This window comes from Phyllopteryx taeniolatus, chromosome 9, assembly GCF_024500385.1.
Source record: "Phyllopteryx taeniolatus isolate TA_2022b chromosome 9, UOR_Ptae_1.2, whole genome shotgun sequence".
NCBI lineage: Eukaryota > Metazoa > Chordata > Actinopteri > Syngnathiformes > Syngnathidae > Phyllopteryx > Phyllopteryx taeniolatus.
The window spans coordinates 10,427,679-10,454,825 of NC_084510.1; the positions used below are offsets into that span (position 1 = coordinate 10,427,679).

A 27,147-nucleotide genomic window follows, 5' to 3' on the forward strand; every position below is an offset into this window, starting at 1 on the left:
CATGTCGCGGATGTGTAGGTCACGTGACTCCTCCGTCTGTCAACACGAGTGTCCGCTGGACTGTGCAGGGAAACTGCGGGATGCAATCGAGTCATGACCTGCGTTTTTTTTTTCATCTCGGTCACCTTTTTAGAACCCACAGGACGAACGCTCTTGTCGGCGTTTAAACCACGGAGTGCACGCCCAAATGCCTTCGACGTCTCGAGCAAGAAACGGGGTTTGTTATGTTAGCTTAGCTTAGAATGGTTAGCTTGAAGGCTGGGGAGTTAAGCTAGTCAAGAAGCATCACTATGTTTGTCTGTTATGGACGCAATTTTGGGGGTTGCTTAATTCTACGTATACGCTGGGGTCTTGTTGAATGAGCGCATTGTCGAAATAGAAGCATGTTTACTGCGTCCAAATTACCCGGCTTCAGTTCGGTGGCTTTGTCCACTTGCTGACTCGAGTCGGCAGATGTCATACGCCGAACCTTTTAAAGTCGCTATTAATGTTACAGAACGACGTTACTTTAAGAAAAGTTCCCGGCCCCCTTTTGAGTTTCGAGGCACTTCATACATGTTTGAATCGGGATAATAAGTATGAGAGGTCTTCATCTCTCACACAAGCCCGTGCTGCTTCCCTTATCGATTAGCTGACCAACATCTGCCGGAGCCGGGAGGACTGAGCAAGGAGAAACCGGGGACCCCCAAAATACCGTAGCTCTGGTGCACATTTGTCAAACAATGGCTGCTAGTGGGCTGCACACGCTGTCCAAGCAGGGCAACGTGGCAGGACTGTCAGCAATGTCCCTCAGCAACACGTCCTCGGGCCCGACACCAGCTCCTGATAACAGGGGTTGTAAGAATGGCGCCCTGATGAACTCGTTTGGGATCTTCCTTCAAGGACTCCTTGCTGTGATGGCTTTCAGCATTCTCATGTGTGAGTATGGCCACATACGTCTGACTCAAGCTACATTGTCCAGAAGTATCACATACATACATGATGGGGAAGTGGTGAGGGGCATTAGTGCTTTGAAGGCAAGTCACATTGCCAGCATTTCACTTTTCACTTCGCTGTCATACAGAACAAATCTAAGTTAACTGTGGTTAAAACAAAACAAAAAACTGTGGCAAAGAAAGACTTCTGCTCCTGTTGAGTCCGTTCATATGAGGACTAGCTGTAGATCACATACATGCCATTCTTTTATTTTTGACTGATCAGTGATGTGTACTGCTTTCTTACATCACAATAAATTCCACGTATTTTCTATTGTATGGTTATCATCACATTTCCCCTTTGCCGCCAAAGTCACATTGCCAGCATTTCACTTTAAACCTCGCTGTCATACAGAACAAATCTTAAGTTAACTGTGGTTAAAACAAAACAAAAAACTGTGTCGCAAAAGATCACTGCTGCTGCTTGCGTTGAGTTGAGTCCGCTGCCACAAAGACACGCATATAAAAGCCAAAGAAAAAGATAAACAGGCCTGGGGAGTTAACTATGTGAAGTCTTGTGAGATATGCTGAACTCTAGTATGATGTCATGCACAATGGCGTTTAGTTCCTCTGGGTTTTTCTGCAACTTTGGATGCACATTTTTCCAGATAAGCCAGTATATACGTACTTCCACATTCAGCAAAATGGGTCTGAGCACTTCCTCCTGGCTTGGGTGAAGGGGACCGTGACAAAATAACTGGATTTAAAACGTCTACAATGTCTTTTTTTAATGCAAGATGTCACCACAGAGCCACCAAAGATTACAATATTCGATGTTTAGACTTTATGAATGTTTCAATCTCATATTTGTATAAATAAATGATATACATGCATTTAATTAACTTTTGTACAAATAAATCAGTCATAAAGAAAACCAAATTTTAGCAACTTCAAACCATCATGTAATCAAACCGTAGTCATGCTTGTGAGCATACACAGGAAGTCAGCTATCCCGTTTTCCGAGTTTGGTCACGTGACGTTCCGCAAATAGCAGATTATACTGTGTTTGAATTCTGATTTGTAAAACCTTGTTTGTTCAACTTTGGAGGTTCACTGTACATGTTTTGGACTGGGAAAGAAACCCACTCAAGTACAAGGAGAACACGCAAACTCCAAACAGAAAGGTCCAAGCCGAGAGTCAAATCCAGCACGTTCTTACTGTGGGGCAACTGTACAAAATACAACATAGCCATAAATGGATCCAGTTTTCAATCAATCTTTCAATCAATAGTGTCTAATAAAGAAACATAAACCCATTTATTTTGCTTCCTTTCATCATGAGTTTCAATTTATGTATTGTAGAGATGCAACTATTTGATTTAGCTGTCAGTTCAATGAACAAGCAAGACGCTTTCAGATGGATGCTTCACTTATCTGCATATTGGTACCATCAGACACTGTGCAGGCATCAGACATTGTAAAAACTAAACATGTTCAATATATATATATATATATAATATAGTATATATATAATAACAAATTTCTAACTAATTGTTATGTTAATATAACTAATAACTAATTTCATCAACTAGATTTTTCACACCCACAATAAGGAATTTGGCCTTTGCAGTATATTAGAGCATTGCAGGTTGAGACTGAGAGGGAAAGACTGCAACAGAGTTATGGTTCCATTGGATCAGTGTCTGGCACGGTACTGACAGCTGTGTGACTTAATGAGTGTGTCCCGTCACGGTGTAGCCTCTTGTATAGAAAGCACTGAGGAATGTTTCAGTATGAATTTTGCAGGCAGCAGGATGACTAGGATGTGTGCGTGCGTGTGAGTGAGTGAGTGAGTGAGTGAGTGAGAGAGAGAGAGAGAGAGAGAGAGAGAGAGAGAGAGAGAGAAAGAGAGAGGCCTCAGATTCACACATCATGACCAGGGTGTGTGCTGGTTGTGTTCAGTCTGAAGTCACACTTCAGTAAATAACGTCACAGCTTGCAGTATAAGTTGCCCACATGGAAACAGAAGAACACTTTAGAAAAGGTTTTACTATTAAAGCAGAATGACACATTTAAATAAATTGGTAGATTGGTTAGAAGTCACAGGAAGTCCAGCAAGCACTCATTTTGAAGTAGTTATGTAAAAAGAAAAAAGTAAAACCACTTGGACATGGACTTGGGGAGCTGATGGGGTTGTTATGGAAATTGGAACGGTTAAGAACAGCAGAAATTTTATTTGTGTTGAACATCACTACTCTCAGTGGAGCGCCCTCTTGCATAAAACCAGTTCGACTGCATGACATACTGGGATTAATTAAAGGCAGGACTTCTCTGAATTACTTCAGACAGATCAGGGATATCGAACTAAAAGATGAAGACAAAATAAATGTATTAGCTATGTTTATTAAGGACATACATATTAATTCATATTTTGTTTGTCTGATGTAAACCAACCATTTATATCTGGGCTTTAATAAGGCCATGTCCCAATTAATTTAACAACACCTTTTTAACTGGATGTGCATATTTGCACATGAAATTACTTAACAAATAATACATGATATAATGCATATAGGCATTGCTTCTGCAGGAGTTACACAAAGTCTCTTATTGCATATGATATGGAAGTGCAGCGATCTTTTTTCTCTCAAAGCTTTGTGCATGTGACGTCACGCGAGCCATAATACTGCCGGTTTTACGATGCTTGTCAAATTAAAAGCATGAGTTTCAAAATAAGAGTCTGTATGTATAACTAAAACTAACAAAAACTTGCCTGACGGGCCAGATTGGACCCCCTGACGGGCCGCTTCTGGCCCTCGGGCTGTACGTTTGACACATGTGAACTAGGTACTGTGTTCACAAAGGTATTGACAGACACAAAAAAAAGGGACCTTTGACTTATTGAAAAAAATTATAATAATTGGGGCCCTTTTACTATTTACATTTCAGGTGTGAATGTGTGTGAGAATGGTTTGTCTACCTGTATATGTGTACTGTGCCATTGCCTGGTGACCAGTCCAAGGTATATCCTGCCTCTCGCCTGAAGACAGCTGGGATAGGTTCCAGCACACCTAAATGAGGATAAGGGACCGCTGCATCCTCACACTAACTGCTTATTGTCTAATTTTTGCACAGTGAAACGCTTCCGGGAGCCCAAACATGAGAGGAGACCCTGGAGAATCTGGTAAGTTGCTGGCTGTAACAATTCCTCTTCCATCTTCAAGTGAGGCCCACACCATGTTATTATGAATCCAATAGAGCTCTAGGCAGAACAGACCGGACACGGCCTGCTGTAATGCTGCAATATGATTGGCTGCAGGGCATGCCCCCGCTGCAGTATGATTGGCTGCTGCATCCATGTAGGACACGCCCTACTGCATCCAGGCAGGAAGCGTGGTACCTAACTTAAACTTCTAGTATCGGAGGTTTAGGGGTGCTGAGCTCCCGGCCAGGCAAGATAAATTTCACTGTAGATTTTAAAGGTTCCCTTCAATCAAAATCCATTTATGTTCAGATTTATTTTATGCATAACAGGTCCGAATGAGTCTGTGACCTAATTTAAGTTCGACATCTGTGGTTGTTTGTCGATTGAATTCAACCAAATTCAGTTTTGAACACCAGAACCGCTTGCAAACGTCAGGGTTTGAAATCGCTGACAGTGTGATGTAGGTTTGTCAATTAATATTCAAGTACGTACCAACTCTTCTCAGGAAAAATTGTTGAGTGGCAACGCGGCAGCGTATTGTGGAAAGCTTAAAATTTGCGTCACCTGCCAAACTCAGAGGGGTTGAAGAATAAATGGCTTTAATTTATTTTTGGAGAACTACCTAAGCATTTCAGAACCCGAATTTTGCTGTGTTCGGGCTCATTTCGTGGCACACGACTTCATAAAATAAGCTTCCACATGAAGTGCATTTCCGGGTTTAGAGCGATCGAGCCAGCTTGCTGGGCAGCCTCCACAAGCCATGCAAATACACTATATAAAAGCATACATGTGTTGTGGTTTACAGCAATACTTGACTATATGTATAATGTTGAATGTAACTGCAGTCACTGTCACCAAAATGTATGCGACAGATGAACGCTGCGCCATAAGCAGGTGACATTATATTGATTGAATTGGACCCGCTTCTCAAAATATCCTCCTCTTTTTTACTTAACTCACGTGACACGTCCCGTCCTCTGTGGGTTGTGACTTGTGAGTAGTGGGCGAACAAGCCAAAATCTTTTGAATTATGCTTCACAATGATAGTAAGAAAATATTAATGAACGTCAGTCAGTTAGCTTTTCAGTAGTACCTTGGCTTGAGTATTAGCACATGCGCATTACACAAGTGTTAATTTATCCCATTCCAATTCAACCAGAGGATAGTGGTGCTGTCTGTCCACCTAAAATGTTTCGTAGCTAGAAAAAAAAATGTCAGCTAACTCCTACCTAAGGACATAAACTGTGAGCTATGGTTAATTGCAGCAAAATGAGGAAGGGGAATGATCATAGGGTGGTCAACACACTGAGTGGTAGAAGTTAAAGTTTCATAAATACTGGTTTAGGCCAGGTACTTACACCACGACTGTATATCACAGGAAGGCAGCGTATTGCTCTGCGCACTCAGAACCCAGTCGGGAAGAGGTGGGAGGGATTGGATGGAACAAACCATTTTGAGTCAAGGGGTGGTGCCATAATTTGTTGTTAAAATATATATTTCAACCATATTCTGTATGGTTATACACTTTTCTAGTTAGTTTTAAAATGACATATAATTAAAACAAAGACTGTAATCTCAAATGTTAGCAGTGCTGGGATTCAATTTAGGTGTGCTTGAGTACCACCAAAATTGGGCCAGCGCCTATGAATCCCACTAACCCTAACTCATCCTAACCTTAACAGACTTGATCGTTTTTATTTTGTATGAATGTGATACATATTTGGAGTAGTCATCTCGTTTCATTTGTGTAGCCTGCCCTTACTGCCTGGATGCAGCAGCCAATCATATTGCGGCGGGGCATGTCCTGCCTCGACCTCTTGTGGGAGTCATAATAATGCTCCCACGTCACTGCAACGCTTAAGAAGTATATTATTGTGTCTTTTGCAGGTTCCTGGATACTTCCAAACAGGCAATTGGGATGCTCTTCATCCACTTTGCTAATGTTTACCTTTCAGACCTTAATGAGGAGGATCCCTGCTCGTTGTGAGTCAACTCTTTATAGGATATACTTATAGTACTGTAATTTCTCCTGTATAATGTGCACCCACGTATAATACCCACCCCCACAGTTGACCTAAAAATTCTGGAAAACCCTTCTACCCATGTTTAATGCATTTTTACAATGCATGATTTTGCTTCTACCCATATGATAAAAACAGGAAGTATTGTCTGTATTTTTTTTTCTAATAATTATTACGTGAAGTACTTTATTTGAACATGTAATACTTTATTTTTATTTACTTGCTCTTATTTTGAAATTCACTGCCCTACCTTTATTTAGTAAATGAGAAAACACACAGTTGTGTTCATATGTTTGAAAACTAGGGTTGGGCATTGTTTGAATTTGAGCAATTCTGGTTCCGATTCCTTAGTTCAATTCCGGTTCCAAACGATTCTCGATTCCGATTTTTTTAGGGGGCTGGGTCAAAAAAGTTTTCATGGTTTAAATAAAGGCTGTCCAAATTATGAACATCCATTTTCTTAGCAGCCCGCACCATAGACTAAAATGAACTTTTATTTGCTGCCGTTGAGCACAAGCACGTCATCGTGGGCATTCTTTGTTGGTTTACGCCGCTTCTTTGTTGTTTTTCGCCACTTCTTCTTCACGGCTGGAGGACTAGGCATCGAAACTGGGAACCAAATTTTTTTTCATTTGAACGGTTCTGGGAGAACTGGAACATTAGTCCAGTTGTTCTCGATTCTGGATGCCCAACCCTATTGATTACCCAGGCAGAATTTGTAAGATGGGCACAATTCTTTAAAGAAAACATGAAGGGCCAGGCAAATCACATTTAATTTTATTTTAATGGGATTCATATTAAGCTGTCAAGCATTTCAGAAAAGCATTATCATTTAAAAAAAAACATAAAGAAATTAATGATGGTTGTTGTTCAGTCATCAGTCATATTAAAAAAAATAAAAATAAATAATAATTCAAAAATTCTGCCAAGGTATGTCAACGTATGAGCACAACTGTACATATTATGCAGTCATATGTACCCATCATATTGGAATGAAAGTGTAGGCTACACCTTTTTCATAACCGCTAGGTGGCGGTGGCATATTAGGATGAAAGCGTACACCTTTCTCATGACCTCTAGGTGGTGGTGGGATATTGTAAGTGTACAGCTTTTTCATAACCTCTTGATGGCGGCATACATTTATAAAGTGTGAAAGTTCTTTCCATTTTCCCCTATACCTTTGTATAATGCGCACTATTAACTATTGACAATTTTTTTGGGGAAAAAATGCTCATTATACACAAGAAATTACGGTAATACACTACACTGTATTGTAACACTGTGTTTATTAATACATCTAACGTCATCCTGGCTTGAAGGCACACTGGAACCAATGTTTTGTTTCCTAGATACCTCATTAACTTCTTATTGGATGCCTCTCTGGGCATGTTGTTCATCTACGCTGGCGTACGAGCCGTCAGTGCAGTTGTCGAGTGGAGGCAATGGGAGTCTCTCCGTTTTGGAGAATACGGTGAGGTGTGTGTGTGTGTGTGTGTGTGAGCGAGCGAGCGCGTGTCTGTGTGTGTCCCAGCACATTCTTTTAATTCCGCAAATGTCCAAAGGAGGGCAGCAATAGGCACTGCAATGCTTGTGTCAGTCCTGCAATGTTGCAAAAGCATTATAAAAATACTCATTAACAGTTAGTCGAATCATAAGTGTGTTTAAGTCTAAATTTGAGCTGAGCTTTAGAAAATAGTAGAGGTGTAACAATTACTCGACAACTGTCAAATTAATTGACAACCAATTTGATAATCAATTAATCGTTAAGAGACCTTGTTTAACTTCAAATTGTCCAAATCCTCTGTATTTTAGTGTCTCAACTGTAAATAATCTCCGATTTCTGTAGTCCTTCATTAAAGCAGACTTATCTTTTATCTACTTTTACTTTTTCCAATTTTCTGACGGATGTTACGAACCAAATCATTAACCAATTTATGTAAGTGCATTTTCTGTGCTGTCAAATTTAATTAGTCCTGTTTTTGAATAAAGGGATGGAAATTAAAAATGTTTTTACATACGATTGATTGATTAATCGAAAAAAATCGATTATCAAAATAATTGTTAGTTGCAGCCATCCAAAATAGCCTCTGAACCACACATGTACAGGTATCTGTCACAAATGCCAATGACAAGAATGGCAGCAAACACATTCAAGACAATACATTTTATTTTCTCTCTGTATTGCACAACTGAAAGTATTAATAAAGACTAATAAACAAGCATTTTCCTTGTAATACAGCATACAATATATCTTCATATTTAATCACTAAGTCATGGAAGGCTCTACAAGCTCTTTGAAAACCATGAAATAGAAAGGTGCTGACTGGTCCTCGCTTTACAACGGTCTCAACATACGAGGTTTTAAAGTCACAAAAAGCGCGTAATGAACTAGTTTGTGCAGCGGCGTCCTCATGCAGCACACGAAGGTACGCTCAGTTCTTGCCGTACTTCACATTTTTCATGTGATTGTTTTACTCAAAATGTATGGCATAGAAGTGTTTTTCAGACAAATATTTACTGTAATAATAACTTTACTATTGTGTTAGCGCATATTAGTGATAGACTGCGGCGCATCCCAACTACAAATTAAGGGTACTGGTATGTCGTAGTTGTAGGAACTAAGTTTTAAACTGAGGACTCCCGATATAAAAGAATCCCAAATTACCTGACTGTGTTTTTTCTATCCTTCTGTGTGGTGTTTAGGAGAGCCTATACAGTGCTCAGCATGGTTGGGTCAGTGTATTCTCTACATCCTCATCATGATGTTTGAGAAAGTCGTTATCATGCTGGTCCTCCTCATCCCCCAATGGAAGAAGGTCAGTATTAATTATACAAACCACTATTCCAATTAAGTGGGGACGTTGTGTAAATCCGTAAATAAAAACAGAATGCAACGATTTGCAAATCCCTTTTAACCTATATTCAGATGAATACACTACAAAGACAAGATATCTAATGTTCAAACTGATAAACCTTTGCAAATATTCACTCATTTTGAATTTGATGTGTGCAACACAGTCCAAAAAAGCTGGAACAGGGACATGTTTACCACTGTGTTACATCACCTTTCCTTTTAACAACACTCAATGAGCATTTGGGAACTGATGACACTAATTGTTGAAGCTTTGTTGGTGGAATTCTGCCCTGTTATTGTTTGATATACAACTTAAGTTGCTCAACAGTCCGGGGTCTCGGTTGTGGTATTTTGCACCTCATAATGCGCTACACAGACCTGGACTGCTGGCAGGCCAGTCCAGTACTCACACTCTTTTACTACAAAGTGATGCTGTTGTAAGACGTGCGGAATGTGGCTTGGCATTTTCTTGCTGAAATTAGCAGGGAAATCCTTGCAAAACACATTGCTTGGATGGCAGCATATTTTGCTCCAAAACCTGTATGTACCTTTCACCATTAATGGTGCCTTCACAGATGTGCAAGTGACCCATGCCATGGGCAGCAACACACCCCCATACCATCACAGAGGCTGGCTTTTGCACTGATAACAATCCAGATGGTGCATTTCCTCTTTGGTCTGGGGGATATGACATCCATGATTTCCCAAAAACATTTTGAAATGTGGACACACCTTTCCCTTTGCCACAGTCCATTTCAAATGAGCTCGGACCCAGAGAAGCCAGCAGGATTTCTAGGTGTTGCTGATATATGGCTTTCGCTTTACATGGTAGCATTTTAACTTGCATTTGTAGATTTAGCAATGAACTGACAATGGTATTCTGAATTGTTCCTGAGCCCACGTGGCAATATCCATTACATTGCTTACATTACATTATCATGTACAGTGCCACCTGAGGGATTGAAGGTCACGGGCATTCAATGTTTGTTTTCGCCCTGGCTTCTTTACGTGCAGAGATTTCTCCAGATTCTCGGAAAATGTTGATGGTATTATGGACTGTAGTTAATGAAATGCCTAAATTCCTTGCAATTATATGTTGAGAAACATTGTCCTCAAACTGTTGGACTATTGAATCATGAAGTTGTTGACAAAGTGGTGAACCTCGCCCCATCCTTGCTTGTGAAAACTGAGCCTTTCGGGAATGCTCCTTTTATACCTAATTATGACACTCCGCTGTTTCCAATTAACCTGTTAACATGTTGAATGTTCCAAACAGGTGTGTTTTGAGCATTCTTCAACTTTCCTAGTCTTTTGTTTCGCCTGTCCCAGCTTTTTTGGAACATGTTGCAGACGTCAAATTCAAAATGAGAGAATATTTGCCAAAAAAACAACCATGTTCATCAGTTTGAACTTGGGCTTTACACGATTTTTGGGGCCGATCAGCGAGTTTAAAAAAACGATAACCGATCACTTATCAAATCACAAGATGGAGCAATGTGTCTATTTAAGCGACTTGTTCGTTTACTGTACATACTTGTGTACTATATACTGAGTATCTTCAAAGGTATTCTCTAGTCCAGTGATTCCCAACCAGTGTGCCGTGCCACATTAACTGCTCAAAAAAATATTAATTTAAAATAAATAATGTATCTTTGTTCCTCTATTTATGCCAGTGAGGCACAGTGACAGACAGAGCAAATAAATGCTCTTCTATTAGATGGCAGGAAGTACATACAGTAATTACTGTGCATCTACTTTTTGTGACATTTTTGTTTGTTGGTGTGCTGTGAGATTTTCCAATTGTAAAATATGTGGCTTCGCTCCATAGAAGTTGGAAATCACTGCTCTAGTCAGGTCATGTATTCTAATCAGTCAGGTCAAACCAACATTACAACAGAAATAACGGGTGCTAACTTACTGTAATTGAATTACTTTATTGTAATTGAATTACTTTATTGTAATTGAATTACTTTATTCTAATTGAATTACTTTATTGTAATTAAATTACTTCAGACGCCGACACTTTAGCGCATGATTCGACAAAACGTCGGCAAGTTTACGTAAAACCGTTACTGTTAGCACTAGCTTGCTAGGCTACATAACGTTTTGTTGCCTGCTTGTGAGCCGTATCGTATTAAAAATACGTGAACATACCTCAAGCAATCCTTGAATGAACGTAATCTTCCGAGCACCGGTGACCACCACCACACGTTTTTCCCCATTTTGTTCTTATAGTACACGCGTCACAATGTCGTCGCCATGGTAACGGGTGTATCCGGTCGCATTTCAGTTGACAAGATAAAGCTCCGTGATCGTAAAAGACTGCATGCGAAGATTTTATTGCATTAGTCTGACATGTGCAATCGTGAAAGACCAAATTTGTCTTGTCGTCTGATCCATACATTAGGTGTTGTCTGTCCCACACCGCCAACATGTTTTTTTTTTTTAAATAACTTTATTGGCTGTCAGATATTTATAGTTGTGCGTCAAAAGACACGGAACAAAGCTAAAAATAAAATAGCTTTTGGATTCAAATATACTGTACACGATGGCGACGCGAAGTAAATGTCTTTTGCAGAGCCAATCAATAATGTGATTGATCGGATCAGCGAATTATGACATAAAATGCTAATTATCGTCCAATACCGATGAAGCCGATCAGATCGGTGTAAAGTCTAGTTTCAACATTAAATATCTTGCCTTTGTGGTGCATTCAATTCAATATACGTGGAAAAGAAGTGGGAAATAATGGTATTCACTTTGTATTTACCTTTTACACAATGTTCCAAATTCATTGGAACTGTTGTTTGTATTAAATAGCTGGGAAGATAATTTTACGTTGGTGTTTATGTGGTGTAAGTGTTATGTCTTTTTATTTTGAAAATAACAGCTTTAAAATCATGTTGCTGATGCACTGACACCTGCTTTACTGCTCTTATAATATTGGTGGCCTAGCCAGGACAAAGGTCTTATACTAGCTATGCAAACTTTTATGCTTTGTAGTATAAGTAAATTTTCAGACAGGTACAGTTGGTAGGTTGTTAATATATATCTGCTATCTTTTATGAGCTTGAAATAAACAGTTAAATTGAATTATCGGACTCTTGATTGTTTTTAAATACCCGCCAATATTAATTTTACACAAAGAAACTCTTAATTCCAGTTGCCAATCGTAAGTGTACATAAATGAAAAATAAAGTATGAGTACTAGATCCTCTTTAGATAATGTAATTTACTCCCAATTTAATATTCATATCTATGATCTAGTAATGGATTCTATACACTATATAATCGGGTGCCCCTGCCCTGACGTTGTGTTGTCACTCCTCTGTAGGTTTGTTTGTTTACAGAATTACACAACTGGCCTGGTTTTCATAAAAAGAGAAGGGCTGTAGGACGGGCCCAAGGAAGAACCCATTTGGTTTTGGGACTTGACCCAGACTTTTAAAATTCTCCGGAAATATTACATGCTGCTTGGTTTAGGTGTACACTCTACAGAGTGCCCTTTCACTGAGCGCACAGAGCCTTGATGTTTTCCAGAGCTGAGCGCTAAGTTAGAGGCAGTATCCCGCAAACAACCCACCTCATTCAGAGTGAAGTGGCTCATTCATTCTCATTTTCCCAGTTACCAGGCTATCAACTCATACTTGAACTTAAAGCTATTTCTTGGGTCAAGTCTCAAAGATTTTCTAATGCTTACCCAACTGAAAGATCTACTGACAGTACAGTATTATATCTGTGTGCCACTAGGAATTATGTTCCTAAAGCTTGTCAAGCTTGTGCCTCTTAGTACCTCGCAAGGCTCACGGTTCAAATCTCAGCTGCGGCCTCTCTGTGTGGGGTGTTTATGGTCTTCCTGTGCTTACGTGGGTTTTCTCCAGGTACTCCTGCATCCTCTCACATTCTAAGAAACGCTTTTAGGTTAATTGAAGACTAAATTGCCGTACAGTAGGTGTGACTGTGTGAATGGTTGGTTGTACCCTGCAAATTTGGAGTTCAACCTTAATGTTTGGAAAAATTTTCGGCGAAAGTCAACTAAACCTCAGGTAAGTGAACATCACAAGGGATCATTCCACAAGTGGGTTTTGTTTTACCCTGTAGCTATTTTTGACGTGAACTTGTTAGTTAGCAAAACTCTTCTAGATGATGGTATCACAAAAAACAACAACAACCTGACAGCCCTGCATTAAACGCTGTGTATGTTTCCTGTACATGTGTATATACTGTATGTTTGCTCTACAAGTGTATGTGTGAAATGTGTGTTGCAGCTGGCGCTCCTCAACCCCATAGACAATCCTGAGTTGGAACTTGCCCTCGTCATGCTTATCGTTCCATTCTTCGTTAACGTAAGTGTGACGCTTCTCTTAATGTTTGCATGGATCTAATTTCCAGCTGATTCATACCGTATTACTATCCATCCATTAGTTGTGTATATTTAAAGATATATTTCAAGAGTATATTTTCGGTAAATGATGTACAAACTGCTTGATGAGACTTTCCCACTTTGACTACAGGCCCTCATGTTTTGGGTGGTTGACAATTTCCTTATGAAGAAGCACAGGACCAAAGCGAAGCTAGAGGAGAGAGAAGAGGATTTGCGGGGGAACGGCAAGGTGCGCTACAGACGAGCTCTGTCCCACGACGACTCTGAGTCAGAGGTTAGTGTCTCTCATGTGCAGTCAAGGTGGTCCTCTCTACAGCAGACATTAACTGGGCACTTCACCAAGATCTGCATCATAACTTCTGCTTTTACATGAATAATATTGCGTTGGTTTCCCATTCTTAGTTTATTTGTGATTGCACATTAGTTTGCAGTAAACTGAACTTCATCCATTTGAGAGCTGTTTCTATATTTTGTTTTTAGTGATGCACCAAAACGAATATTCTTGGCCGACTGCAGAGCTGCCAACTGACAGAAATTCACTTCCAGAACAATTTATCTGAATTTCCATATTTTAAAAATTATGTCAAGAACATTACCGTGTGACATCGCAGTATATGTACCGTATTTTCGCGGCCATAAGGCGCACCGTATTAAAAGACACAGTCTCAGTTACGGGGTCTATTTCTGTATTTAACACATACACAAGGCGCACCGTATTATTGGGCGCAGGTATGGTAAAACATATGGTAGCATGCATGCACGCTAAAACATATGCTAGCATGCACGCTAGCGTATGTTTTTAAAAAGGCAGCAGGATAAATTTAAGTATTGAAGTATTTAACAATGTAAACAGTGAGTTCGGTTGTACTTTATAGAAGTATTTAACAATGTACTCAAGTTATTTTTTGATCAATCCGCATCCATAAATCCATCAAAGTCCTCATCTTCTGTATCCAAAATGAACAGCTGGGCAATTTCGCCATCCAACATGCCGGCCGGGTTCCCTCTCGTCATTGTCGGAGTCAGTCTCGTTTCCGGGGGGGCTGTTCAGCAATGATGCCGGCTTTCGTGAAAGCTCGGACAACAGTCAAAGCAGATACCTTAGCCCAGGGATCCACTTGCGAACCATGGAGTCGTTGATCTTGAATTCTCTCGCGGCTGCTCGATTCCCATGTTCCTCCGCGTAACTGATAGCGTGCAGTTTAAACTGTGTTTTGTATGAGTGTCTCTTCGTAGGTGCCATTTTCGGGGGTCCTTAGCAGACATACCTCCTGGGGCTGTGGCTTTAGCATCCTCTTTCACGCGCACCCTTCCCTCTTTAACGTCCGCATGGTGTCCTCAGTCACGTCCGCCTTTCCTCTATATAAGCAGGGTGTCGGCAGGAAATGCTTCCCACATACCAAAAACATGCATGGTAGGTTAATTGAATTGAGTCTAAATTGTCCATAGGTGTGAATGTGTATGTGAATGGTTGTTTGTCAATATGTGGCCTGGGATTGGCTTGCGACCAGTCTAAATTGTACCCCAACCCTCACCCAATGTCAGATGGGATGTCTTCTTCGAATTGTGATACCTTCACCCCTGCCCTGTGGAGGTTGGCAAACCATTTTGTTGTTTTTAATTTTTGCCAATTACTGGCCAAGTCAATCACCAGACCTTTTGCACAGTGAAGCCTGTTTACATTTACATACAATTACCGGTACTTCCTATTGAAATCATAAGAAATTGTTCCTAAAGGTATCGGAAATAATGTAACTAGAAATAATCTGTTGCCCAAAGTCATCTGGGATGGGCTCGAACTCCCCTGCAACCCTGAACAGGACAAGTGGTATAGAAAATAGATAGATGTAATATTGTACAAGTGTTTAAAAAAAAAAGTTAACCGCTGTTAATAATAAAACAAAGTACTCAGTCTTAACAGATGACCAAAAAAACATATTCATACGCAGCTCAGCTGAGTCAAGTATCTCACTTTTTAACACCACTCACTTTTTATGACAATGTTGATTGAATTCTGAAGGTTCCCACACGAGTTTATAATTCCTCACTTATGTCGACCTGAACTTGCATTCCAGTCTAACTCTCATTCTCATTTTCTTTTAGATCCTTTTCTCAGCAGACGATGAAATGGATGAGTCAGACGAGGACGATGTTCGCCGCCTTATGGGTCTGAAGACGGTTAAGAAGAAGAAGCTGCGCATGGGTATCCCCGTTTGACTGAATGCCTCGATAAATGCGGGGCCAGCTACGAACATTTCCCCCACTTCCTCTGCAGCCTGATCATCAACCTACTCAAGAGACCCTTTCAAACATAGGAACCCCTTTAATGGCAGTCATCCAGGTACCCTAAATGACTCCTGCAGGTTAAACACACTTGGGTTGGTTTTTATGTTGCATTTTGACGTGACACACCTGAGTGAGTGTGGTGTGAGTATACGAGGAAAATACAGTACATAAAGCCGGGCTTACTACGATGTATGGACTTGTGTGACGTTGTGCCACCGCACTAATCTATGACCACAGAAGAACAGTCACCATGCACCTTTCTTCTGTTTTGTGTATTCTTGATACGGATTCCATTTGTGTTCTCATGTCGATGTACCACCATGGGCGCGTGCACATGCTCTGCTCGTCGCCCCTCAAGCTTGGAGGCGTGTTCAGCACCAATTCACCCTGAACTACTGTAATTGTTCCTCATGTCGGAGGTCGCACATAGAGGTCTGCAGCATAAGTGACTTAAAAAAAATAAAAAAAGACAACAGCAAGTCCAGTCACTGCAGAAGTCCTTAAATATCCACTCTACTGGTGTAGTGTGTCTTAAAGACTGCAATTCTACTCTGTTTTTTTTGTCTAACTATGTTGTGTTTGAGTGTCTACTCTCCTGTGTCATTTTTCATACAGGTTTTATTTGTGGGCCAAAAGATCGAGTATGCTTTGCTCCAAAATGTTCTTTATCCCATCATTCTTTTGCACAATTGATCACATTGTTTCTCTTTCCTTTGGTGTTTCTTTGGCACTACCGCGTGCCCGAGTGACATTACCAACAAGTGTTTTGTTTGGTAGTTTTGATGTGATTTTGTTTGGTTTAACCAGAGCTCTTGATGTTCAGGCATAATGGAGAATTCAGGAGGCTCTGATTTGAAGAATGTGATGAGCATAGACCTCAATACTGTTAAGTGACTGTGGACCAAACAGTTGGGAGAAAGGGTGTCTGTATAAAATATATGCCTGCGTGTGCAGTTGATGTGAACGATGCAGCCCTTTAAAGTAAATGGAACGATATACATTATTAACTGTGACTGTGATGATACGGCGCTGTTGTGGACAATTTCATGGTAGCATGAAAAAGATATTTTATTTGAAAGGAGGGAAATCTTTGGCATGTTTATCTCGACCATGACAAGAAGAGGAATTGTTTTTGTTTTGTTTTGTTTTTTTGCAAAATGATTCAAACAAGAGGGGAAGATAGTGAGATATCATTAGAAAAGATTTCCCAATAAAGAATGTGATAAACTATGTGGTGCAATTGTCCCAATATTAGCTCCTCTTCATATTTGCATGGTACCTGGGTGTTGTTATGATGTTTTGGCACCCCAGCAAATGAATGTACTGTAGTACATTTTAGAATGTTTGTATTTTACGCCACTATATTTTTAATAATAATTGGTTTGTAATAGGGGTGTTTCCGATCACATTTTTTTGCACCGGAGTCCGAGTCTGAATTTAAGGATCTGCCGATACCGAGTCCCAATCCAATACCTTGACAATGCATTAAAAAAGAAAAAGAAAATTCTCAAATTAATATTATGTGTCTCCTATGTATATACAGTACAGTAGTTATGCATACATGCATACCAAATATATATGAATATTTTATATATTAGGGCTGTATGATTACAGCCAAAATAATACTCATGCTTATTTTGATCAAAATAATTATGATTATTAATCATGTTTATTCCTCATGTTAGGGAAAAATCTTTATTTTTATTGCACTACTTTTTAACAAACAATATTAAACAGTTTTCAGTTCAACATGAATCTTTAAATAATAATAATTGATAGATACTAATTTAAAAAAATACATTTACCCAAAAATTCTACTTTAGCAAGAGCTAAATGAATAAATGTGCTATTACAAAGTGCAATCACGAATTGCAACTTAAAGGAATAAAATACAGTTTATGCATTGAAGGCAATAACATTAGGCTGTAAGCACTGACTTTTCATTTAAAAATCCCCGTCGTCAGTACTGTCAATTGTTAAGGACGGTACGTCTCTGTTGTCGTGCACGGTCACAATTTATTCCAGTGTTTTTGTCATTGTGGTATGGCCTGTCGAAAACTTGAAGTTGAGGCAGCCGTTACAATTGACGATCGTACGTTACGATCTCCGCCAAGTACAGAGAGATCCAAATTCAAGATAAAAGTTACATATATTACTACATTGGACATCAATGCCATTTCAAGCTTTTATTTTGAAGTTGTTGCTCAGTGCCGGAGCTTAATTTAGTCTTAACCATGCGTTCGACCCCTGGTGGCTGGCTGACTAGGTTGCGGGCAGTGCTGCAAATGAAGCACTTTTCAGATACAACAGTGCCCCCATTTTAAATATAGAAAATGGCCTACAATCAGGCTCATTTAATCGTGGCAGCCAAACTCGTTATCACAATTAAAATTTGATTAATTGTACAGCCCTAATATATATATATATATATATATATATATATATATAGAGAGAGAGAGAGAGAGAGAGAGAGAGAGAGAGATATTGTGTGTGTGTGTATATATATAATGCCAAAAGTATTTGCTCACCTGTCTTGACTCTCATATGAATTTAAGTGACTTCCTAATCCATAGGGTTCAATATGATGTTGGTCCACCCTTTGCAGCTATAGCAGCTTCAACTCTTCTGGGAAGGCTGTCCACAAGGTTTAGGAGTGTGTTTATGGGAAAGCTTGACCATTCTTCCAGAAGTGCATTTGTGAGGTCACACATTGTTGTTGGGCGAGAAGGCCTGGCTCTCAGTCTCCACTCTAATTCATGCCAAAGGTGTTCTGTCGGGTCAGGACTCTGTGCAGGCCAGTCAAGTTCTTCCATACCAAATTCTCTCCTCCATGTCTTTATGGACCTTGCTTTGTGCCATGTTGCACAGCAAGAACTGGTCGCAGAAAGTTGGGAGCATATAATTGTCCAAAATATTGACTCCTCTGTTCCAGTGAAATGAACTCTGAAGGATTCAGCATACCAAGAACACCTTTGGGAAGAAGAAGAGGATTGAGAAGGGGATGTCACCTCAGATCATAGTTTAGTCAAGGCAGGTGAGCAAATTGCTGTTTGATTATTGATAGATTTTAGGTGTTGTCTTGGCTTTCCATGCCTTTTTGCACCTCCGTTTCTTCATGTGTTCAATACTTTTTCCCTGTGTCATTTCACATATTTACACACAAATTAATTTCTGATCTTATCTGTTCTACTTTCTTTGTATGTATGGATTATTTGGGTTGTTCCCAACATCTGGTAAAATCTTGAGGTCAATAGCACCTTTCGAAGTATATTTAATGAGAAAAATGGTGATGTGTTAAATACTTATTTCAGCTGCTATATATCGGTCTTTGGGGTTGGTTTCCCCCCTCCAATATATAGCCGCAGGTGCCGGACCACGAACGTGTGGGAGGTGCACTGTATAGAATACAGGTCACTCCTACTAATACTGTATGTTACAAACTAGGGCTGGCGTCATCTCGCCTGTGGAGCTTGCATGGTCTCCCCATGCCTGCGTGGGTTTTCTCCGGACACTCCGGTTTCCTCCCACATCCCAATAACATACATGGTAAGTTAATTGAATACACTAAATTGCACGTAGGTGTGAATGGTTTTTTGTTTATATGTGCCGTGTGATTGGCTGGTGACCAGATCAGGATGGACCCTGCCTTAAGCCCAGAGTCAGCTGGGATAGGATCCAACACTCCCATGCTCCTAGTGAGGATAAGTGAAAATGGTTGGAGGGATGAAATATAGCCACATGACATTTATGCTAAAATAATGTTACACTAGGCAAAGAACAGAAATTATAGATCAATGTTCAGGATGCCTAATATTTTATTTTAATGCAGAGAACAAATTTTGTGTGCATGTGTGCATCTTCATGACAATAAAAGGTGATTCTTCTTCTTCTTCTTCGTGTCCTCCAATCCAAAAAAGAAAATAACCATCAAGACTGTTATGGATGCAAAGTTCAATAGCCAGCATCTGTGATGGTATGGGGCTGTGTTAGTGCCAATGGCATGGGTAACTTACACATCTGTGAAGGCACCATTAATGCTGAAAGGTACATACAGGTTTTGGAGAAACATATGCTGCCATCCAAGCAACATCTTTTTCATTGACACCCATGCTTATTTCAGCAAGACAATGCCAAACCACATTCTGCACGTGTTACAAGAGCGTGACTTCGTACTAAAAGAGTGCGGGTACTAGAATGGCCTGCCTGCAGTCCAGACCTGTCTCCCATTGAAAATGTGTGGCGCATTATGAAGCGTAAAATACGACACCGGAGACCCCGCACTGTTGAGCAGCTGAAGCTGTACGTCAAGCAAGAATGGGAAAAAATTCCACCTACAAAGCTTCAACAATTAGTGTCCCCAGTTCACAAACGTTTATTGAATGTTTTACAGAAAAAGTGATTTAACACAGTGGTAAACATGACCTTGTCCCAGTTTTTTTGGAATGTGTTGCAGCCATAAAATTCCAAGTTAATGATTATTTGCCAAAAACAATAAAGTTTATCAGTTTGTACATTAAACATCTTGTCTTTGCAGTGTATTCAACTAAATATAGGTTGAACATGATTTTCAAATCATTGTATTCTGTTTTTATTTATGTTTAACACAACGTCCCAACTTCATTGGAATTGGGGTTCTATTAAGGAAATAAAACCATTCAAAGTTTCCTTGCCCTGTGTGGAAAAAGTAATCACCCCCAAAACTAATAACTGGTTTGGCCATCCTCAGCAGAAACAACTGAAATCAAGTGTTTACTATACCTTAAAGTATAGTGTACCCCGCCTCTCACCCAGAGTCAGGTGGGATAGGCTCCAGCATGCCTGCAACCCTAGTGAGGATCAGAAATCAACGCAACTCAACGCAATTATACTGGCCGTTAAAATTATCTGCAGATTTTGAACGTCCCTATCCCCTGCAAATAGGGGTATTTACGTATAGCTCATTATGATTTATGCATTAGGCTGGCAGGGAGAAATGGTTCAACTGCCTGATAGTGAGGCGTTTGGCCTTAATTTTGATTAGTTGCCCAAATATGGTTCCTTACCCTACCAAGGGTTAAGGGAAATGGAAACTCAAGGCCCTTTTTATTTTTCACGGAATCTCTTCTTAATGTAAAAGGAACGATAGACATGACTTCTGATATCAAATTCAATTTGTTGTGAACAATATATAGCTCTGGAAGAAGAAGAAAAGAGACCACTGAAAAATGATCGGTTTCTCAGATTTTGCTATAGGTTTGAATAATGTATTTTTATCTTTTGTATTATTCTTCTAACTACTGACAATATGAAACCCAAATTCCAGAGATTGTCATTTTGAGCATTAATTTGCAGACAATTATACATAGTCAAAATATCAAAAAAGGGACTGTTTTTTTAGTCTATTTTTTTTCCAGCTCGTACATTTATATGGTCATAACGGCCCTCTGAGGGAAACCATATCCATGAAGTGGCACACAACGAAAAGGAGTTTGACATCTTTAGTATAGACATTATCTCACATCTAAACCATTTGTTCTATGGCAGATTTTCCCTCTTTGAGACAAGTGCCATATAAAGGACTTCATCACAACCGCGTTGAGAGTCTTGAGAGGTGTTGAGGGAAGACCAGCTTTAGTTTGGTCATAGTCTACTGGAGACTCCAGATTCCAGCTGCTCCATCTCACACCTAATAATACACCCTGACAACAGGCACCAATGGACAGAGGCTAGAGGGCCTGAGTCACTCACTGTGTCTGTAGCCGAACTATATATATATATAGATATATATCACGTCAGGCTAGCAGGGGGTAAAAGACACTCCTCAGGCGTGGAGCAGACACGCTGAAAGCAACCTACACAACAACTTGGAGCGACATGTCACAGGTAAATTCATTCAAAATGGAATTCTGATCGTTTAACGTGCGCTGTATACCACTGCTCTTGCCTTCTGTGCTTGTGTTCATTTTAGCCAAGCGAAGTGAAAAAGAAGAAGCGTCCACCCATGAACGAGGAGGACCTGAAAGGAGCACGCAGCAAACTGGGCCTGAAGGGTGAAGTCAAGAGTAAGACCTATGAGGTCATGGCGGAGTGTGGTAAGTCACATCTTGTTCTTTCCTCTAACAGTCATCATCAAAATGGTGTCACAAACTCACGATTGTAAGGACGTTTTCCTTTTATATTTTATTACCTCTGCCAAAGAGGGGATTTTGTCATCAGTGTGTGTTTGTTTGTGTAACCTCCCGCCAACGCTTTTTGAGATAGAAACATTGATTTTTCAGGATGCCTTGGTGTCAGTACACAATGACACCATACTTCTTCTTTTTCTTTTCCTTTCGGCTTGTCCCGTTAGGGGTCGCCACAGCGCGTCATCCTTTTCCATGAGAGCCTATCTCCTGCATCCTCCTCTCGAACACCAACTGCCATCATGTCTTCCCTCACGACATCCATCAACCTTCTCTTTGGTCTTCCTCTAGCTCTCTTGCCTGGCAGCTCCATCATCATCATCCTTCTACCAATATACTCACTCTCTCTCCTCTGGACGTGTCCAAACCATTGAAGTCTGCTCTCTCTAACTTTGTCTCCAAAACATCGAACCTTGGCTGTCCCTCTGATGAGCTCATTTCTAATTTTATCCAACCTGGTCACTCCGAGAGCGAACCTCAACATCTTCATTTTCGCCACCTCCAACTCTGCTTCCTGTTTTCTCTTCAGTGCCACTGTCTCTAATCCATACATCATGGCTGGCCTCACCACTGTTTTATAAACTTTGCCCTTCATCCTAGCAGAGACTCTTCTGTCACATAACACACCTGACACCTTCCTCCACCCGTTCCAACCTGCTTGGACCCGTTTCTTCACTTCCTGACCACACTCACCATTGCTCTGGACGGTTGACCCCAAGTATTTAAAGTCCTCTACCTTTGCCATCTCTTCTTCCTGTAGCCTCATTCTTCCCCCACCACCCCTCTCATTCATGCACATATATTCTGTTTTACTTCGGCTAATCTTCATTCCTCTTCTTTCCAGTGCATGCCTCCATCTTTCTAACTGTTCCTCCAGCTGCTCCCTGCTTTCACTGCAGATCACAATGTCATCTGCAAACATCATGGTCCACGGGGATTCCAGTCTAACCTCATCTGTCAGCCTATCCATCACCACTGCAAAAAGGAAGGGGCTCAGGGCTGATCCCTGATGCAGTCCCACGTCCACCTTAAATTCTTCTGTCACACCTACAGCACACCTCACCGCTGTTCTGCTGCCCTCGTACATGTCCTGTATTATTCTAACATACTTCTCTGCCACTCCAGACTTCCGCATGCAGTACCACAGTTCCTCTCTGGGTACTCTGTCATAGGCTTTCTCTAGATCTACAAAGACACAATGTAGCTCCTTCTGACCTTCTCTGTACTTTTCCATCAACATCCTCAAGGCAAATAATGCATCTGTGGTACTCTTTCTAGGCATGAAACCATACTGTTGCTCGCAAATACTCACTTCTGTCCTGAGTCTAGCCTCCACTACTCTTTCCCATAACTTCATTGTGTGGCTCATAAACTTTATTCCTCTATAGTTGCCACAGCTCTGCACATCACATTTGTTCTTAAAAATGGGCACCAGTACACTTTTCCTCCATTCCTCAGGCATCTTCTCACGCACTAGAATTCTATTGAACAAGCTGGTCAAAAACTCCACAGCCACCTCTCCTAGATGCTTCCATACCTCCACAGGAATGTCATCAGGACCAACTGCCTTTCCATTTTTCATTCTCTTTAATGCCTTTCTAACTTCCCCCTTACTAATTATTGCCACTTCCTGGTCCACCACACTTGCCTCTTCTACTCTCCCTTCTCTATCATTTTCCTCATTCATCAACTCCTCGAAGTATTCTTTCCATCTACCTAGCACACTGCTGGCACCAGTCAACATATTTCCATCTCTATCCTTAATCACCCTAACCTGCTGCACATCCTTCCCATCTCTATCCCTCTGTCTGGCCAGCCTGTATAGATCCTTTTCTCCTTCTTTAGTGTCCAACCTGCCATACATGTCATCATATGCCTCTTGTTTTGCCTTTGCCACCTCTACCTTTGCCCTGTGTCGCATCTCAATGTATTCCTTTCGCCTCTCCTCGGTCCTCTCAGTGTCCCACTTCTTCTTAGCTAACCGTTTTCCTTGTATGATTTCCTGTACTGTGAGGTTCCACCACCAAGTCTCCTTCTCTCCTTTCCTGCCAGAAGATACACCAAGTACTCTCCTGCCTGCTTCTCTGATCACCTTGGCTGCAGTGGTCCAGTCTTCTGGAAGCTCTTTCCGTCCACCGAGAGCCTGTATCACCTCTTCCCGAAAAGCTGCACAACACTCGTCCTGTCTCAGCTTCCACCACATGGTTCTCTTCTCTGCCTTTGTCTTCCTAATTTTCCTCCCCACCACCAGTCATCTTACACACCACCATCCTATGCTGTCTAGCCACACTCTCCCCTACCACTACCTTACAGTTGGTAACCTCCTTCAGATTACATCGTCTGCACAAGATGTAATCCACCTGTGTGCTTCTACCTCCGCTCTTGTAGGTCACCCTATGTTCGTGCCTCTTCTGGAAAAAAGTGTTCACTACAGCCATTTGCATCCTTGTTGCAAAGTCTACCACCATCTGTCCCTCCAAGTTCCTTTCCTGGATACCGTACTTACCCATCACTTCTTCATCACCCTTATTACCTTCACCAACATGTCCATTACAATCTGCACCAATTACGACTCTCTCTCTGTCTGGGATGCTCAGAACTACATCATCTAGCTCCTTCCAGAATTTCTCTTTCACCTCTAGGTCACATCCTACCTGTGGGGCATAGCCACTAATCACATTACACATAACACCCTCAATTTCAAATTTCAGCCTCATCACTCGATCTGATACTCTTTTCACCTCCAAGACATTCTTAGCCAACTCTTCTTTTAAAATAACCCCGACTCCATTTCTCTTCCCATCTACACCATGGTAAAATAATTTAAACCCTGCCCCTAAACTTCTAGCCTTACTGCCTTTCCACCTGGTCTCCTGGACACACAATATATCAACCTTTCTCCTAATCATCATGTCAACCAACTCCCGAGATTTTCCTGTCATAGTCCCAACATTCAAAGTCCCCACATTCAGTTCTAGGCTCTGTGTTTTCCTCTTCTCTTTCTGCCGAAGAACCCGCTTTCCACCTCTTCTTCTTCTTCTTCTTTGACTTCGACCCACAGTAGCTGAATTTCCAACAGCGCCCTGCAGGTTGACGGCGCCGGTGGCGGACGTTGTTAACCCGGGCCACGACCGATCCGGTATGGAACTCTTTGGATGAACGCTCATATTTGTTTGGCAAGGTTTTAAGCCGGATGCCCTTCCTGACGCAACCCTCTGCATTTATCCGGGCTTGGGACCGGCCTACAGTTTGCACTGACTTGTGCCCCCCATAGGGCTGCATTAATGACACCATACTTACACAGTACAATACACAACATTTAGGCATGTTTAGCCCATATCAAACACAGTGGCTCTTTCAGAGTACTGTTGTAAATGTTTGTTAAAATGTCATGTGAATGTGTTTTCTTTCTCGCTTTATCCAAAACTACTCACACCTGACACTGAGGGTACCAGAACAGAACCTGCAGGGTAGGGTTTGCCTGAATTTTATTTCACCTCTGCATTGCAGACTACACAACATGCCTATATTACAACTGTAAAATGTTTTTTTTATTTTTTTTATTTTCTTTTTATTTTATTTTTGCAACCACTACAACATAACATGATCTACTACTGTATATATTTTCCCCGTGTGCAATTTCGGTAGGATTTGGTAAGAATCCACACATTGCTTACAAAAAAAACAAAAACAAAATCTCATCTCATGACAGATATAACAAGCAGATAATATATGTTATTATTTCTTTGGAAGATAGAGGATATAATTCGTGTTTTTTTTTAAGCAAAAATTGTTTGCATAGTATTCAAAATCAGATTCCCTAACCGGGAAACGAACCCACACCACGGGGGCGGTGAGAGCGCCAAATCCTAACCAGTAGACCATTATCTAAACAAACAAGGAAAATGAGCAGTTGCATCAGAAACTAAACTATATAACTATAAATATTTTATACTACGGTACATAGTAGTTCATGTGATTTTATTTTTACACTACATTCGTTTGGGGTCACCGAAACAATTTCATGTTTTCCAACACACCCATTGTGTATGTACAGCATTACTATACAGTCGTAGCATTGTAGTGTTTTTTTTTTAAATTATTATTCCTAAACGGTATATTTGATATTATTGTCAGCCAATGCAACATTTTGCATAGTTTTAAAATAACACTGTGCTTAAGTATAGAGTGAAAAAAATGCTTAATTAAATTGAAGGGAAAAAAAAAAGGTTTAAGACGCTGTAATATATTGCACAGTTTGAACACTGAATTCAATGATTCTTTCTTGTATAACAAGGAGCCTGCGTAGCACCAGAGGTACACGTACCACACTTTGAGAATTACTGAGATAAACAATTAATAGTTGACCAGTATAGGTTTATTCAGTAATTACAGTTGATAAAGGACATGAACAAACCCTTGTTTCTTTTTTGAACAAATTTGACTTGTTATATATAATGTTATTTCTGCTGCAATTTTTTTGAATGATTGATTATGATCTCCAGGTATTTGAACAGGTGTGTGTTTACTTTATGTACAGTGTACAGAGAAACATTCAGACCCCTTGTTTGTTTTCATGACCTTTAAACTTTTTCCACTCTCATACTTAAATTTGGAGTCACACAGTAGAATGTGATCGGAGAGAATCACATATTGTTCTTTTGCTTCACTATATCATGTATATATGTTGCTTTTTTTTTTTTATTGTTTCAGAGCGGATGGGCAAAGTTGCACCATCAGTGTTTAGCAATGTCAGGACAGGGACAGAGACATCCCTGGACAAGCCTGCTGCCAAAGCCCCTGGAGCCAGTGTGTTCAACAAGTAGCGCCTCATTGCTCTCAAATACTCTGTGTAGTCTACTCTCTGCTTTTTGACAGATTTCCACTAGTATTTTCTTTTCATATTGCATTTCAGAAAAATTGTGGGCCCAAAAGAAGACTATGTCGACATCTTTTATGACCTTATTTAAACAGCTATTGCACTTTGCTATTTGCCCAGTGTATCAACCTTGGTGAATGAGTTCAATGTGCTTGAGTCACACTGATGTGCTCTCAGTCAATACTTTCAACTACTTTTCTCACTCTTTTTTTCTGTTCCTCCTTTTTTCTGGTTTACTAAATAAAAATGTTCTTGTAACTTAAAAACTTGCGTTTTCCCCTATTGGTTACAATGTAAGACATATCAATCATTGGTTCCTATAGTAGTCCTCAAACACACTCTCAGACAATTGACACACACTTATTCTCTTGTGAGTGGAAGTTATTTTCAAAGATACCCTCAAATAGTGGCCTCCCCTCAAGACATCATAAATCAATTCATCT

At 40.4% G+C, this 27,147-nt stretch overlaps 1 protein-coding gene across 3 annotated transcripts; it reads left to right on the top strand.

The window, feature by feature from the left end:
- The first annotated feature begins 24 nt into the window (after positions 1–24).
- On the top strand, positions 25–26,970 carry LOC133483034 (store-operated calcium entry regulator STIMATE-like). Of its 3 annotated transcripts, XM_061783534.1 has the most exons (11): positions 25–918; positions 4,050–4,098; positions 6,007–6,102; positions 7,490–7,611; positions 8,844–8,956; positions 13,263–13,340; positions 13,509–13,652; positions 15,482–15,589; positions 18,695–18,712; positions 21,612–21,735; positions 26,539–26,970. In XM_061783534.1, exons 1-11 carry the CDS (start codon positions 723–725, stop codon positions 26,649–26,651), a joined length of 1,161 nt encoding a protein of 386 aa, XP_061639518.1. In that variant the 5' UTR covers positions 25–722; the 3' UTR covers positions 26,652–26,970. The 3 variants fall into 3 exon arrangements, with proteins under 3 accessions (XP_061639518.1, XP_061639516.1, XP_061639517.1); XM_061783532.1 differs by lacking the exons at positions 18,695–18,712; positions 21,612–21,735; positions 26,539–26,970 and having other exon boundaries at positions 25–217; positions 632–918; positions 7,460–7,611; positions 15,482–17,054; XM_061783533.1 differs by lacking the exons at positions 25–918; positions 4,050–4,098; positions 6,007–6,102; ... (4 more) ...; positions 15,482–15,589; positions 18,695–18,712 and adding an exon at positions 21,366–21,526 and having other exon boundaries at positions 26,539–26,952.
- Positions 26,971–27,147: the final 177 nt, after the last annotated feature.

Excerpts from the sequence above, each read along its gene's own strand:
- LOC133483034 (XM_061783534.1), top strand. The coding sequence starts at position 723 with ATGGCTGCTAGTGGGCTGCACACGCTGTCCAAGCAGGGCAACGTGGCA. Across the intron at positions 4,099-6,006 it reads AGGAGACCCTGGAGAATCTG|GTTCCTGGATACTTCCAAAC; the intron begins GTAAGTTGCTGG and ends TGTCTTTTGCAG. Across the intron at positions 13,653-15,481 it reads ACGACGACTCTGAGTCAGAG|ATCCTTTTCTCAGCAGACGA; the intron begins GTTAGTGTCTCT and ends ATTTTCTTTTAG.